The sequence below is a fragment of the Formica exsecta genome, unplaced genomic scaffold (assembly GCF_003651465.1).
Source record: "Formica exsecta isolate Colony F162 unplaced genomic scaffold, ASM365146v1 scaffold272, whole genome shotgun sequence".
In the NCBI taxonomy this organism is placed as follows: Eukaryota; Metazoa; Arthropoda; class Insecta; order Hymenoptera; family Formicidae; genus Formica; species Formica exsecta.
The window spans coordinates 928,710-946,547 of NW_021849984.1; the positions used below are offsets into that span (position 1 = coordinate 928,710).

At 32.5% G+C, this 17,838-nt stretch overlaps 1 protein-coding gene across 3 annotated transcripts in view; it reads right to left on the reverse strand.

Annotated features, from left to right (window-relative positions):
- LOC115237081 (tRNA dimethylallyltransferase-like) overlaps positions 1-17,838 on the reverse strand; it is an 84,712-nt gene that overhangs the window by 51,911 nt on the left and 14,963 nt on the right. Inside the window, exons 2-4 of one of the 3 annotated variants that reach the window (XM_029809915.1) lie at positions 9,591-9,728; positions 8,476-8,834; positions 1,612-2,159 (exon numbers count right to left, since the gene is read on the reverse strand). In XM_029809915.1, the coding sequence (XP_029665775.1) occupies positions 2,111-2,159; positions 8,476-8,834; positions 9,591-9,728 (546 nt within the window). In that variant the 3' untranslated portion in view covers positions 1,612-2,110. Of the gene's footprint in view, positions 1-1,611; positions 2,160-8,475; positions 8,835-9,590; positions 9,729-17,838 lie in introns of those variants that run through there. The other 2 variants (XM_029809914.1, XM_029809913.1) reach the window with 2 other exon arrangements.

Genomic DNA, 17,838 nt, shown 5'->3' on the forward strand with positions numbered 1-17,838 from the left:
TAAAGTTTCTCCGCGAGCGATTATGATAAAAAATATCGTTGCTCAAATCACGGCTAATATACAGGGTGTAACAGAGCGCCCGTATCAGCAGTTTTTTGAGAAAACAATTATTTGTTTGTTTTTTTTTTTGCACTAATTAATTTGTCTCATTATTCTGTACATAAAAGTATTACGGTAAGATTATCGAAAACTGAATATTTTACGAAATATTTTATTTTTTATATCTCATACTAATATTATTATATAATGTGCCACTTAGAGCTCTACAACTTTTGCATGAAACATTTTTCAGGAAAATGCGTTGTTTCCTCAAAAAAACTGCTGATACGGGCGCTCTGTTACGCCCTGTATACAATAAAATAATATGTACAATAAAATAAGTACATTACTATTTAATTATTTTTTGCACTTTTTACATGTCTGCAAATAAATCTAAGAAATAAGATTATTTGAAGAAATTTTGATACACGAAACGTAATTTTCATAAAAAATTAATACACGTTTGCGCAAATTTCTTGAGAAATATAATTATCAGAGAGAGAAAAGAGATAGCATAGAATCGTGTCTATTTACACGTACGTGTACTTACGTTATCTTTAAGAGAGTAAATCGCTTTAACGTCTTAACAGAAAATGTTATTACTGCAATGCGTGCAAGGACGCAGCGAAATATTATCTCATTAATCTTTCTATATACCTGACGTTTATTTATTTCCAGAGAATTACATTATGTAATTATATAACATAAGTAAATGCGCACGAAAAGGGAGCGAAAATGTAATTAATATATAAGATAATAATATAGTATAACACAATATACTTGCATACATATATGTCCGTATTATTAAATTATATTTCTCTCTTACCATGGTTCTTCTTATCATGGTTTTAACTTAATTAATATCAAAATGGAACTTGCAACACAAATTTAGATCTTTTCACATTTTCTAAAAAAAGTGTTCCTCTTACTAAAATAAAGGAAATAAGATATATATACAATATATATTTTTTATGTAATATTCCAACAATATAAGAGAATGTGACAACGCGGTATCATTTTTTTTTTTGCATAATTATTAATATTTTGCATAATAATTTTGCAGTATTATTATATGTGTCCCCGGCGCTCCACAAATATTAAATTATATCGCCAACCTTACGAAAAGCCAGTGGTTTTTGTAATTTGGAATGCGGATCAGGGAAACCATGCCGACCATATGCTTGCTGAATTAAGTTTGATTTATAGTCTTTACTTTGTGAAAATCCGCTCTTCTAGGTTCAAGTCGCAATTTTGCGCGGCCAGACTCTTTTGATTTATAAGAAAGCCGTCTGTGCCTGCTAAGTACATAACGTATAAATGTTTTCTACGATGTTATGTACAAAAAGCTATTGTTATCGATACTTTTTGGAAAGTAATGAATTAAAGGGCGGAAAATTCGGAAAAAAGTTAAACGTTTAAATATAATGTTATAAATATGTTATAAATTAGTTTACAGACTGTTGTTAATTAACCTTTCAGCTAGTTCTTTCCTGCGATAGGAGCAACATATTACTAAGTAATTATATTTAATATAAAAGGGCAAAGTATTTATTTTTTTTCTTTTGCTAATTAAGTTAAACTTAAAAGTTGAGCGTTTTAGAAATTTTTGTTATTAGATAATACTATTTTAAGCAGGTGAATAATTCATCTAAAATTTTACAACTTTACAATTTTAGTATCTTCAAAAAAATACTATATAAATAATCATTATCTTTTCCACACATTCATCTTCTGCAATTCTCATTTTATCACGTATCATAATTTAAGTAATCCTAATTTAATTACTTGTCAGTTAATAGATAAAAAACCAATATTTTTATAATTTCAAAATTATTAATGTCTTGACACACACATTTTTGTTAAGAGATGAATGATTGCACAAATTTGCATAATATATACACAAAATTCTCGTCATGCGTGATATATCTATCAATAAGCAATAAACGAGCTCGCATTTTTTTACGCTCGGCAAATTGATGGCCATTTTATGAGTAATCGTAATTTTCACGCTCCACGTATGTTCACGTACGTTCGCGTACGAGACGAAGACATCTTCGACGTGTCACCGAAGTCAGAGAAAGGAGCGAAACCGGAGCGACTCGGGACTCTTCGTCGTGCTACTAAATAGGGAGAACATTCATCACATTTTATCGACATCGATGTTGTGATCCAAGAAGAGCGCGTTTAAATTCGTATTATTTCGACCTGACACGATTTAAATTGTCAGGCAAAATGAATGTGAATAAAATTCTCCTCTAATCAAGAAAAAAAATTAAGGAATATATCAATTACTTCCATCATATCAATTAATTGTGTACATTAAGATTAAGATGTGATAAAAAATATATTCAAGATATATTCAGAAACATTATTAATTACATAAAAAAAGCCTCTTTGAGTGTATTTTAAGGAATATATATAACAAAAAAATAAGTTCATATAAAACAAAAAAAAAATAAATATATAAAATAAAGATATAAAATAAGATTAATTTTAAAATAAATGATTGTTTTGTAATTAGTCTTGATTATATAAAAAACTGCTATAATAAATAAAGATTTTAAGAGGTAAATTAATTTTATGAAATTTATCACTTTATTGACAATCAAAAACATCGATGCAAGAAGGAAGGGATTTTTTTATCAGCCGCGACGATGACAAGGTGATACATAAAAAAATATTCCGGAACAAGGTTGTTAAGCTTTATGAGTGCCGCCTTTTCCCTTAGGCGTAAAGCATAAAAAGGATCGTTCAAGTTTTAGAAATATACGAAGGCATATTCCCCGCAAACAGCTCTCTAATAATTTTGCAGCTCCATTTCAACTTATCGCATCATGCATCGAAGCAGACAAGAATTGCTACAGTTTAATTATTATATGGCTTTCTGTAGAAAAAATATTCTCGTATCAATCCACCCAGTTTTTAGAAAATGTGCCAGAAATGTATATTATTACGTATAGAGTGTTAAAAAGTTAAAGTACAAATTGCAAGGGACGATGTTCATAACATTTTAACGTTTATAGTACAATAATGTCGGCCCCTCGTAAAGAAACCGTCAAGAGAACTGAGTTTCGTTGGCTACATGATAAGATTACACGAGGAATAAATATTTCATGTTTGTCCTAAAATCCTTTATCAAGCCGCTATTAACTACTAATGAAACTAATCAAACACGAAGCATTCATAAAAAGACAAATAAATTATTTCTCGGTGAGTAAATTATTAATCTGCATTGTTTTCTCAATCGATAAACATGTTATATATAGGTTGTTAATAAAATAGATCAATATGTCAAATATTACACAATAATAGAAGCAAAAACTATTTTTGTTTCACGTTAATTAAGATGATACGATAATGTTGTAAATAAAAATAAAATAAAATAAATTAAATGATTATCGACACCAGATACATCAAAAAATATGCCACGATGATCGATGGTAGTAAGAAAGATGAATGTTATAAGAAAATCATACTTCTTAATAATAAGGTTTCGTGTGCAACCTCTCTATATGATGCGATTGGTCATATAAAGAAATATAAAGAAGTGACCGGAAGGTTAATTGAACGCTCGTTATTCGAGTGCTTCGGAAGCACAGCGAATAAATATAACTTGAAGCCTCTGAGAGTTGAACGAGGTGACAGGATAAAGGAAGAAAGATACGACAGCTGGCGACGCACGGGATCCTTGCCTGACCTAACCCAACCCGATCAAAAATATTCTATAGGGTTCGACGTCTTTTCACGCACGAGACGCAAGTGTGCAGGATGGCCGCCGCGAAGGTAAAAGGTACTCTTCCGAGGCGCAGCTGCCATTGGTAGCCATACTGTGAAAGCGTAGCAGTTGTCCAAAAGACGTACCCTGCTCTGCTTTGCCTCTGCTCTACCTTGCTCTACCTTGCTCTAATTGGCCATTGTCGATCGACTTGCGCGGCCATGTCGCATTCACACCGAGAAAATCCAATTGTGTACGATCCACCGGGAGCTGGACACGCAAATCCCACAAAAGCCGAAGTCAGGTCAAAGGAACGCGGGGAAATGCATCATTCTACCGTCTCGACATTCATTGATGATGTTAGTTGCGGCGCGATACGCGGCGGACCGTTAATCATAATTAATCGAAGATGGCGGATACATGAAGTAATTTCAATTATCATGACGTATAACGCGGAAAAAAGATTTCTCGCTTGATTGATAACGATTGCGTGAAGATATGCGTTTGAACACTTCGGGATTCGATCACGTCGTTCGTTGTCGGGCCCGCGCGAATTATTGTAACTGTGAACGTAGCTTTATAAGTCCGCGATTCTGCGAAAAACGCCGGCAAAGTAACAGGTGGACCTACAACAAACTTCGGCGAAAACCGGACCTCTCTCCTTTCTGCATCAAATTCACGCGCGTCTCAAACGAGAAATATGGGATCATACACGCAAAAAAATGAACAATAGCAGCTAAATTTCAGTAGCTGAATCAAACTTAGCTGTAAAAGCTATCGCCTTAGTGTCATAGCTAAGTACTAGTTATTATAGGTAAAAAAAATTCACTGTGGCATGAAAATTTATTAGCTGAAATTGAAAGCGTATATTAACACGAGCAGCTATAAAGATAGCAACCGTACCTAAATTTCTTACTATGCGCATACATTGCGGAATATGCTTTATAGCTAAAACATTTAGCACGCGCAGCTAAGTTTATGGGTATGCGCGCGAATCTTCGATTCACAATTGTTTAATTGTTTCTGCGACGCTGTCATTGACAACATCGACGCGTTAGCCGTTGCTCGCCCAGTTCGTTTCGATACGTGTGAATTAAGTGGTTCTCTATTGTGTGGATAAGATGGATGAAGAAGTCCGTACTTTGTTAAAATATTGGGGCGTAACAGCGAAGATTGTACAATCATAGCTAAAAATCTTAGCATCCATAATGGAGATTATTTAGTTCTGCAGCAAAGGATAAAGTAGCATTCAGCTAAGTGTCACTTGTTTCTAACAGCAAAAAAGTGTTGCTGTAGTACCTAAATGAAAATAGCTAATAAATTTAGCTTGGGCAGCAACAGTATTAGCTGTCCTTATTTTAAGGACACATTTTAGCTATCACAGCTATATATTAGCTCCTGTTGCTAATCTTTTTTTTCCGTGTACATAAAAGTTTATTTAGAATTATGTGATCATAATTATATATGATTATAATATTTTTTTGTTATATCAAAGTTAATCGTATCACTGAATATATGATCAAAATTACAGCTCTTACGACTATAATTTTAATATAAAATGTCAGAAAAACTGAAAAAGTTTTGAATCTCTGAACAGAGAAGTTTAAATAGGTAGATTATAATCTCTATCTAAATTAAATTTTAAATAACTTTGGCAAAGTTACAATTGTAAATTGTAAGCCACAAAATTAAAAAAGTATTAAATGATCCGAATTCAATTTTACATAGGCACATAAACTGAAAAAGCTATAACTTTATACATATAAATTAAATATCATATGAATAGCAAACATAATAGTCGTAAGTTACATTCTAAACGAAAGAAAAGAAAATTATTCTTAACATCTATTTAAATATTGTATATTTAACTTCTTTTCCATTGCGCACAGATAGCTAATTTTTATTAAGTACCAGATAACGCAGAAATTCATCACTTGTTTTGTCCTGAATATCCTACGGTATTGATCTGTATCTATATTTTATTACATATAATAAGCATGATGAAAAAGATTTCAAGTGACTCTCCACTGACCTACCATTTTATAGTTATATTACGACACATTTACATTCTGCTGACGTATACTATCAGCTGATTGCTTAAACAAAATAATACTGAAAGCTCTTTTATAATAAATCAAATGCCAAAGTCGAGACAATTTAAATAAATTTCAAACAAACTAAAAAGATTATAATTATAAATAAAAAAATTTTTGATAGGAAAAAAATTATAATTTTCCTAAATTCTAAATCTTAATTAATAAAACGCCAAAGTTGACGCATTATGGAATAGTGAAATGCATAAATGCAAGAAAACATTTTGCAATTAGAATTAAAAGTGTATCTATTAAAAGAGCTAAATATAATGAAAATTGTTCTATTATAGAAAATTGATCGGTTGCTTATTAATCGATCTACAAAAGCATGAACGAAAATGCCTAAATTTGTTAGTTAATTATCTCCATTTAAACAAAATTCCAATTTATCATAATCTTGGATATCAGTGTGTCTTTCATATATTGACATTTAATATTTTCAGAATTCTTGGAGAAAAAATAATCTCTCGAAGAACGTTTTAATCACCATGAAAAATTTCAGAAATTTCATTTAAATTACTTAATTTTAAGATATATTTAAAATATCTTTTCATATTCTACAGATTCATTTTTAGACAAAGAAAATTTACTGACAAGATTTTAAACACTATGAAATTATGAACGTCATCAATATTAGCATAAGCTCTGTTCGTAATGGCAGAAATCAGTTTATCTGCAACATCATTGCAACCAATTAATTAATTATTCAATTCCGGGAACAATAGCGCATGGCATTAATTAGTTCACAGACCTTATTTATATCAGAGCCAAGATCCGTTCCAAACTGTTCGCCAAAATTAAGCCAGAATTTTATAAATCGATTGTGTAATATAACATTCTCTTAAATATTCCATTCAGATAACGCTGAGCGAATTGCAAGTGTCGTATTAAAACTGTATGGTTTAAGAAGAAAGCGTTCACTGATTAATAAAAAAAAAACTCAAATATATTGGGTGTTGGACAAGATGGTTATGAACGCAAAATCAATTCAGGTGTTAACTCTTCGTTATCTGTTACTTTCTGAATTTTATCAATTCATTTTCGAATTAAATTTCACAATACCACAGGCTAGCACAGCTGAACGTATCTTCCAAAATTTCCATAATTTCTTGTATTATGTAACACAAAGGGAATTCGATAGATTTACTATATTTCTGAAAGATTTTTCCTTCAATGAAAAACATCTTTGCCGCAATGATCGATTCAATTTATATTATCGAAGTAAGATGTAGTGCACATCTTATCAAACCGATACCGAAGCGAGCTATAACTTCATTCCGTTATCGAAAGTAGGTCAGAATTTTATCGCGGCGCGAGGAAGTAGGATTTCATAAGCTCGGAACGTTTTTGAGACTTTACGATCGTCGCCTTGAGACTTAATTGCACAGCGTTCGAGTGGAAAATGCTAATGAATTCAATGAATTAAATTAATGCCTATATATGCGTCAGGGATACCGCCGACTGCCTGATTAATGTCCGCTTCTTCTAATTTTTAAACGTAACGTGACAAGTGACATTACAACAACCGCCGAATATCAAATAACTCTGTCGTATTGACGGAACCGGCCACGTGGCGAATTTCAGTTGAACTTCACTAATCATAATTAGGCTGCGTTCCGATATTCACTGCCAGTACTGAAAATCTATAGTTTACGTCACATGCATTATAGATTTTCAGGACTGGCAATGAATATTGGAAGGCAACCTTAATATAATGTATTACAAAAATTATTCACACATATATACAATATTCGGAATCAATATTACAATACTAAAATTGTTTTGGACAACTTACTTCTTCACTTTTGTAAGTCGAAGAAGCTAGAGCCAGCAAGAAAGCTTCCGCCAATGTAAATAAAAACAGGAATATGAAGTTCATCGGGGCCTTACGTCTCACATTGGTACAGCAAGCCATACATATGATCAAGATGATAGTTGCAGCAAAGGCGATCCAAAACAATTCTGTATGTCTCATGGCCCATTGCTGTGTTGGTTTATGATAGAGGAACAAAGTAATCATCCCAAATGTGATGAGTAACTGACACATCAGGATGCTATATACTTTCCTATAAAAGAAAAATATATATTTATATATTTGCTATAAATTCTATCTAGAGCATGCTATATAAATTTTAGGAGTCATGAAACTTACCTGATGAAGCCATTCCTAATGGTTTTATCATTGAATTCAAAAATCTATAGTGTACGTGACGTAAACTATAGATTTTCAGTACTGGCAGTGAATATCGGAACGCAGCCTTAAATGCGTGGTATTACAGATGCGAACAAATCGTCTTTATATTTTTGACATGCAGCGATAAATAATATTTATCAGTCAAAAGTAGTGTTACACGATGCAGATTCGATATTCATTCTATTTCAGATATATCTCCGTCGATTTCATTTTAAATATCTATTTTATAAAAAGCGAGATAAAAAGTTTAAAACTAATCAATACATTTTTAATTGTATTTACAAAACACGATGTGGAAGCATCGATCTACCACATTAATCTACGCGATTAATTTTAATATTATATAATATTCGTATATAATAACTTATTGCTTTTTGATATTGAAATTTGTCTAATCAATAATCCCCGCATCAATAATTACAATTGGATCTTACCTTATGACTTTCCGCCTGTTGTTAGGATGCAATTGGCGCGCCATCTCCGGATCGACCTCCATCAGTCTTCGATGTAGTTCCTCGTTGCTATCATCACATAATCTCGCGTCGAATTTCAACTTCTTCATCGGTGCCGCTTCATTATCATCGTCATCGCCATTCTGTCGATCGACCCGTATGTTATATCGATCATCCGATCTGTTCTCGATAGATGCGCTCGGATCGGTCGCGCTTGAATCGGCTTGCACTGACGGATCTTTCGGATCGGCTATAAGGATCTCCCATAGTAGAGATTCTATGTAATAGTTTGTACCTCCGACGACAACGGGCAGTTTCCTCCTGGCCACCAGGTTGTCTATCTATATCGATAGGAAAAGGAACAGAGCGTCGAAACAGAGTACAACCGAGAGCAGGACCGAGCGATTCGCGCGAGAGACCGTGGCTAATGATTGTATCAAGGTCTTCGCGAGGATCAGGGGCGTTCCGATTGGCTTCGTCCAAGATCTTTATTTTACGAAGTCAATTTCGCGCGCGCGAACCGAACTGCAAATCCATCGCGATTGTAAAGTCGCGCGTGAAACATCCAACCGCAATTATAATCCTTAATATCCAATAATAAGTTGAATGTGCAGCTCGAAATAAAGAGAACAAAAAAAAGTATCACTTTCATTATGTACTCTTCATTAAGCATTCATTGTACGTTTTTCATTAACACACCCTAAGAAGGATGATTCGCTCATTAATAATTTTATCTGCTTACGATAATCACAATATACGAATTATTTTCGTTCGCATTATTTTCCGAAAGATGTTATGATTAGCATATACGAAGGCATCCGTGCTCATTAAACTAGGTACAAAACACATTAATATATGCAAATTATTATGGTAATTATTATTATCGCGCTGAATTAAATTTTCAGTTATCTTATAAAATTCACGTGTCAGTAAACTCTGAATTATGCTTCAGATATTTACTAATTATAACCGGTTGTAACCGATGTAACCGATGAAATACGATCATCCTTATTGTTCTAGTAATGTTAGGATAGCTGCCGCGTTAAACATTGATTATCTCTGGAAAAAGAAAAAAACAAAAACGATATAAAAATTACAATCGGTAAGGCCATGTCTCTGAAGTCTATTACGGAGAAGTTGGTCAGCGGATCCATGACGTCCAGCATGTGATGTGGTGCCGCCTGTCTTTCCGCCGGGGTTACTTTCGCAGTAACAATGTCCAGACTTTTGTACACCTGCGGGCCAAGATAATTGCCGTAATTAAAAACAAAATAATGAGAAACCGACAAGATTGTTCGTTACAAGTACGTAATGAAATAGCAAGTAACGACAGAAAATAACGCATGAATAGAAAATTATGACAAATCAAATAATTTCGTTAATTGCGACGCTTGTGCAATTCACGGCCAGAAATAAATGCGCCAAATAATGCAGGCGCGACGGTACCCAGCGAAATCGTCACATTAAATCAGAGTCAAATTCTGCATCACGAAAGTGGAGAAGTGGAACAAGAAATTTTATCAAGCTTCTGATAAAATCATGAATTAACAAATTAACACGATTTATTTATTAACTCCATTTATAATTTTTTATCGACTTCTCGATTTAGACATTTAATAATACAAATGATGTCGCTCAAATGTCGTTCATGAGTTTTATCAAAGACCTATGTAAACTTGGCACTCTGCTTTTAATAAATAAAGTTTTCAATATATAAAATGATAGTACTTTGTTTGTATTTGTTTGTAGTAACAATATTTTCGTTTGTAGTTCGTCATAAAAAATAAAGAATTTTTCAAAAATAATTGTCACCCGACTTTAAGATAAAGAAAAAATCGTTAATATGTCTTGATTCATTTCGAATTCGCAAAAATATTATAGAAAATACAAAAAAAAACAACAATAAATAATGAAAACAAAAAAAAAACGAAAGAATACAATTATTACAAACTACAAACGATTCTAAAACACTTGGCGCAAGCAGATTCGAGATATCTTTAAAATTGACAAAATTACGTTATTTATTTATTGTAAATATGTTGTAACTTTTAAACTATTCAACTACAAATAAAAGGAAAATCATTACAAATAACTACAAACAATTCTGAGTCAAGATACATTAACGATTTTTTTTATCTTAAAGTCGGGTGACAGTAATTTTTAAAAAATTCTCTATTTTTTATGACTTGAACTACAAACGAAAATATTGTTATTACAAACAAAATACTATCGTTTTATACATATAATGAAAACTTTATTTATTAAAAGTAAAGTGCCAAGTTTACGTAGATTCATCAAAGCCATTATTTTGCTGTAAAATAATCTTATAAATACCATCATGCTTTTCCGATTTTTTCGACGCGCACAAAATTGTTATAATCTTTTGACGTACAACGACTGAAATTAAATGTCATTTTTCAAAGTCAAATGTTACAAGCACGTTTATCTTACACGAGCTTACATCAGAATAGTTTAGTAAAATACAAAGCTAATAAGATTAAGTACTAGTAACACAATCCAATGATTCAAATAAAGAAGTACGTCGGCATTTCTTTATTCGGATATTTGTCAAATTTGTATTTACAAGCGAGTTCATGGGTGGGCAACGATTTCCAATAAAGAACAAAATATATATGTGAGTTCGAGGTCATTGTGCGCGTGAATCAGAATGACCCTCACGCAGAGAAAAATTTTATGTTGAAAAAAAGGTTCCTATTAGTATTGCGAGAGAAATATAAGTAAATGATATTTTTAACGAAGCCGTTTTTAAAATAGTGATGATTATAAACACGATTCGGTGCGAAAGCAACAATATCTTCCTGTTTCTTTATTGATCCCTCAATATTCAATATAATCTTTAAAAAATTTGCCAAATTTGCTTTTCTACTTATGATATCAATAAAATTCAATCAATTTATTTTTCAAGCAGTGTCTTAAAATGATATATTGTCTACCTCAATTGTTGAGAAAAATTTTCTATCCGCAAATCAACTATACCGCAAATTCTGCAACTGTATGTGTAGAATTCTTTATGTATATTTATTGCGGGACATATGTATTAATCGGATAACGGTTTACTAGATTCTTCTAGAATGAATCAAAATTATATCGTGTCATTGAAACACACTTAAAATGCACAGTTAAAAAATATTAAGACGATTGTGTGTGTGTCTTAACCCTCGTTTCACCTCGCTCGAACGGGCTTCGATTAAAGAAATTTTGTACATTGCTTCTGCAACGATGGAACGTCAAAAAGAAAAGTGGCACAGTGACATAATATATGTATGAAATATCGGCAAAGTTTTCGGGGACAGTGATCGGCTACCGATCGAGCAGCTGCTACTCGAAATTCACTAAGTCCTGCTGAGACTTGATGTTGGTTACAAAAACCAGAAGCCGATGTGGAGGTGCCAGTATAAGATGGATTATTACCTAATAACGAATTAATTAATAATAATTATGACTCAACCATATACAATTCAAAAAATAGTCCATTGTCAGCAGATAATAAATATGTCTTGCAGCGAAAGCAAATATAAAATTAAGAAAAAAATGAAACTGCGCATTTTCAATGTATTAATAAAATTATGATCAAGTTATCTGTGCAAATTAAATTTTAGAAAATTTTTTTTATTGTTTAATGACAGTAAGATTTATGTGTGTGATATTCCAAAAATATCTTTGAACCGACTTCGGCGATCTAATTGATAATCAATCAATTAGCAGTCTTTCGCATCGATATTTCTGTATTTTTGGGAAAGTGTATTCTGTGGAACAATTATATTCTTTCTTCTTAATTCAAGAAGAACCGAGTACGTGTCAAGTACGTGCTTGGAGGATCAATAGAACCTTCAATCACTTTCCTACTTCATTAATCGCCCGGTTATACCAAACGAAGTTCCATCGGCGCTGCGTGACTCGCTTACGCAATGGCAAAGGTATAAAAGGAAAGGAAGCGAAAGAACGATTGTAGGACTTGTATAACACGTACTCGAAGTAAGAACGGAATCAGTCACGTGCTAACACATTCTACCTCTAAGATTCTAAGAAATCATTCCCCAACATACTAAAACTCCCCAATAGGAATTCCTTAATTATTTGATGCACCTAATGGCATTTTTTGCTGACCAGTCCAATTATTGATTGATAAATTATATCGGGTCTTACCATATAAAAACTTATAATTATCGATTCTATCGGTCGTTTTATAAGCAAAATAGCTCCGCACACATATCAATATGATCTTGTTCATGACGCAAGTTATGTGAAGTTTAAAGCCGCAGGTGGCAGTAATATCAAGATATTTAAATCGCTCAAGGAGGCCAACGAATATTATTGCCATAAGCACTGTGAAATTCACAATCTACTTTTATAGCTAAGTGTTGGCTGCCGTGCAGACGACAATTAATTTCATGAATTATTAAATACTAAATCTTTTAAAAACACACATTCTTTCGAAATAGAAAAAAAGTGTTCGACTTCGATGGAATGAGATCTATCGATTTCGTGAAGAGTTTAATCGGCATACCTAGCAATCCGTTAGATGCATGATGCGTTCGATGAAACAGGTTTTCTAAGGTTCCGGTACACGTTGAGATATCTTGAATGGTTTGCAACCTTCATTAGCCTTCATTCATCAGCCACTTGTCAGACCAGCTACTTTATGTTTAGTGGTTAAAGAATCGAATAAATATAATATCGATATTTAAGCAATCGAAGGACCGTTTGAAACAAATATCTTTGCAACTAATAAAACTCTTGCACACATTAACAATAAATTAAGTTATTTATAGAAATAAAGCAATATATGTATTTGTGCATAAATTGTTGTTTCATATGTTCAATATGTTAAATAAAAAAAGACTTAATTTACGTATGCAACTAAACACACGAAAACATAACTAATTCTAATTAGAAAGAAAAAATAAAGATTTTTTTAAATAAAAATTCCTAATTAATTTAATAATATTTTTAAACTAATATATTTTTTTAAATATTTTAATTAATATTTTTAAAAAAATATAATAATCTTCATGATTTTATTAAAAAGAAAACTTATAAATGGATTGTGTATCCTCATTATTCAGAAAATATAATTTGTTGATAATTCAATAATAACAAAGGCTAATAAGAGCCAAATACATTATGTAGCCGCAAAACAAGAAACAAATAAAATCATAAATTAATTATAAACGCTGTTATATGTGTTATGTGGGCGCAAATTAAAAGATAAAATTATAAATTAATTATAGACGCTGTTTTATTACATGTTTCGGTCCACTTCGGACCATCTTCAGTAACCGTATAACAGAAAAAAATACAAATATGTGAATAGATTACGATCACGCATCTGCCTCTTATTAGCCTTTTTTATTATTGACTTTGATCTATTTAGAGCCTTGTTATTGTATTATTGTTGATAATTATTGCATAATCAAAAATGTACGTGTCGCAATAAAAAATGCTAATAGTTTGTTCCATTTTTTGTCGCACTACAATTGTTCACATTTTATTTCAACAGTGGCCGCAAATAAATATAAATGCGCGATTTAAGCATTGATTAGCATCATCCGCTATTTTTGCCGAAGTTATTATTTTTAATTTAACACATATTTAGTAGCAGCGTCTTCCCTCACATTCTGTCAAAGAGATAAGTGTAAAGAAGAAAGTGACAGATCTTGAATAACGCGATATATCATAGACACGATATCAGCAAAATTCAATGGCAGAAACCAAACGACTATTTCCTTTCATTGACAAAATTAGCGGCCATCAAATCTTGCTTATATTTTGTACTTTTTACATTTTACGTAATATTATGTTAGGACCATACTACAGTACTATAAAATTTGATAAAATGTTATATATATACAAGTTTATTATTTCAGCCTAATTTTAAATATCAAGACACAAAAGTATTCTATATTTTAATTTTTTATATTTTAATTTCTATGAATAAAACATTTTCGAGCAAAAATATCAAAGCATTAATTAGTTTTTTAAATATAAACATTTACAATTTATTAATTTTGTTATTATCATATACACTCTATAATTAAAGTCGATAAATTTTTTTTTTATATTCGTCACAATTTCTGCCCTATATTTAAAACATTCTATAAAAAAAGTATCTGGCAACTTTAAATGCGATACAATAGAAGCGAATATGCACGTCATCCCTTCAAAACGTGATTGAAGATGCTATAATTCGATTATTATCTCAAAACTCACTTTCGTGCATTACAGAACGCAGGTTGATCAATCTTTCGTAGATCTCTAACACTTTTAAATTGGACAGGTGAATATGATATCCGAACAAGTAAGCCGTTATGACGGATCAACTGCTTCAGTGGCAATCATAAGAGCTCTTATATAGAATGCTTCAAGTTTCAAGACTACATATATTAAATTGGAGACATACAAAATTATATAGGCACATATATCGGATATATTTGATTTTCGATAATATTATAAGCTTGAATTAGATCTTTCTCCAATCAAAGAATACTTTTTTTTACTTTTTAATGTTTTTGAAAGTACACGATCTCGAAAATTGACGTGATGCATGTTATACAAAATAAAGAATTTTTAATAAAAAAACCGAATATATTGAAATTGTGAGGATAATCAAATGGTCAACTCTAATTCCGTACGAGTCCAATCACCAAGTAGATATTATATAATCATAAATACTACTAAGAAGCAATAGCTAGCCAGAAGAATTAATCGGCAGTTTAAGTAGAGCGGATGTCGGAACTCAAGGTTCAAAGAAGAACAAAATACCATTTATCTTTCTTCTTTCTCTCTCTCTCTCTCTCTCTTGTTCGTCATTCCATGATCAGTTCGTCAGCGGGTAAATGGCATTCCACGACACGGCGTTGGCGGAAGTCGCGGCCGCTCTCTAGACAAATCTAATTCGAGATTTCAGAAATAGATGAGAAGCGGAAGCCGAAGACCTCGATATCTTCGAACGTTCTTAGACTCAAGGTCGCGAAGCTAGAGAAGTCTGAAAGAGCGCAGAAGTACCATGTGTCGGCCAATCGAACAAAATCTAACGATGTCCGATGCGAAAAGAAGAAGGTTCACCGATTGAGAATATCCCGCGCCGTGATTTATCGATAACGCTCAAGAAACCTTTTGCTCGGCGAAAGACCTCCCAACGTTCGCAACGGCAATTATCAAAGTCACCGGCAAATCGTGAGATAATTTATGCGAGATCTACCGATCAGCGTGTATTTATGTTTCCGAGAAACTCCAAACCGCCTGATGACTTCTATACTTCCACAGTTTCCTGAGACGCAATTGAAGTTACGAAAAGACGAGAGATAATGAAACGCGTTGCAATCAATAGATGAAATACACGTTTATACATCGTACATATAATATTTGTGCGTCTCCGAGATATCATTTCCTAAAACAGTTCTCTGTCGAAAAGAACGGCTAGAATTTATTAAATTCTAATGGGATAGGTTTTGAACGAGCCACGAAAGCTATAAATTAAACGGGGAAAAAGAGTAACACGTGGATGTTGCTACGTTGAATATTTAATCAGTTCTAAGCAGGTCACATAGCAGCACGTTGTCGCCGTCGCGACATTAGAATCGCTTAGGCGATTTCCGAAATTGGCTCGCAAACGTTACAGGATGTTCGCTTGAAGGACACTGTGATACAGTGACTTCCTAAAGCAAATGGAAACTTCAATTTCGGCTCACGTAACTCGTGAATTATCATATAGCCTTTTAATATTCATCGAAGATTCAGAGATCTGATGTAACTATTCAAAGGATAATTTTGCAATTTAATATTTCAGCGATTTCGCGATTTTTTATACGAGCTTAGCATAACAATATGATCTGCAATCATTTTATAACAAACGAGTTATTTAAATTATTAGCGGGACAAATATATAACAAATACTCTCTTATCATTATTTTTATTTATTCAGATAATGCTATATAAAAATGATTATCTTATGAATAGTAGACATTCAAGAATGTCTGCTCTCTTAATATTGAGGAATTATGGTGATCGAGTTATCACTCAAGTATCTGATAACTGATAACAATAGCGAGACGCAAAAATTCTCTTACATCTGAAGTTATTTTCGGTGTTACTTAAAATAAGAAACAATATACCTATGTGTGCATTCGTTATATTGGGTTAAACGGAAAGTTCGTTCAGTTTTTTACTAACAAATCATCTCATTATTCTGTACATAAAAGTATTACGGTAAGATTATCGAAAACTAAATATTTTACGAGATATTTTATTTTTTATATCAAAATATGTCAGATTAAAATATAAAATAACTCAAAAAGTATTTAATGAAAAAATACTTTATTATAGTGTTTTGGAAAGCTTTTGGGATAAGCTATAAGAATATGTAATAAAAAATAGGGGTTCCATTTAAGAAAACATCGACCACATTGACCTCACCTTGAAAAGACCACTTAAGGTCAAATCCATATTTTTATCATGTGGCCCCCTCGAAACCATGCAACTTTTGTCTGAAACATTTTTTGATATCTCACTTCGTTTCCGAAAAATATGCCCGCGTCACTATAAATGCCGCACTCTGTATATATAGGCTGATTTATTCGCATAATTGCTCGAAAATATCTCGTGCTTAATACAAAAAGTTCGAGGAGCGAAAAGGGGGAGTTGTAGAACAGCGCTTCTGGAGTGCACCCAGGGAATCTTAAGCAGCGTTCATATGCAAACGACCGCATACACTTAAGAGTCCCCGAGTCGTGCCGTAAAAATTCTCGGGGATGCGGAATGTCTTTGTCGGCTCACTTTTCACAGCAGTTGCTACCAACCGGATCGCTGACTATGAGTGCAAGTCAATGAAAATTGGGGTCGGGCAAACGCCGACAAATGAAATGAATCATAAGTCCGCGACTATATGAGCGTCCGTGGTTCTAAAAGAAATTAAAAGTTGCACATGATTAAGCAAGCGCGACGCACATTATTCACGCCAAGCAATTATTCCCGCCGCAAAAACTCATGAATGAAAATTTCTCGCTAAAATATCGACAAGATTCGCGTGACTGATGGATTTTAAATTACTTCCAATATATGTTCCATATATTTTTATAGATTTTACAAAATTGCAACATCATATTCGAGCTTTGTATATTTAAAAAGTATAACATGAAATGCATAAACTGAAATGCATGAAATCCAAACAGATTTCATAAATATAATTTTTCTTATCATTATTAGCAGATAAAAAGTATATATTTTTGTAACATGATCAAAATTTTGGTAAGATATATATGCAATATATGTATCTCGTGATAAAAACAATCCAACTTTTAATAAAACAAATTCTCCACATAATTT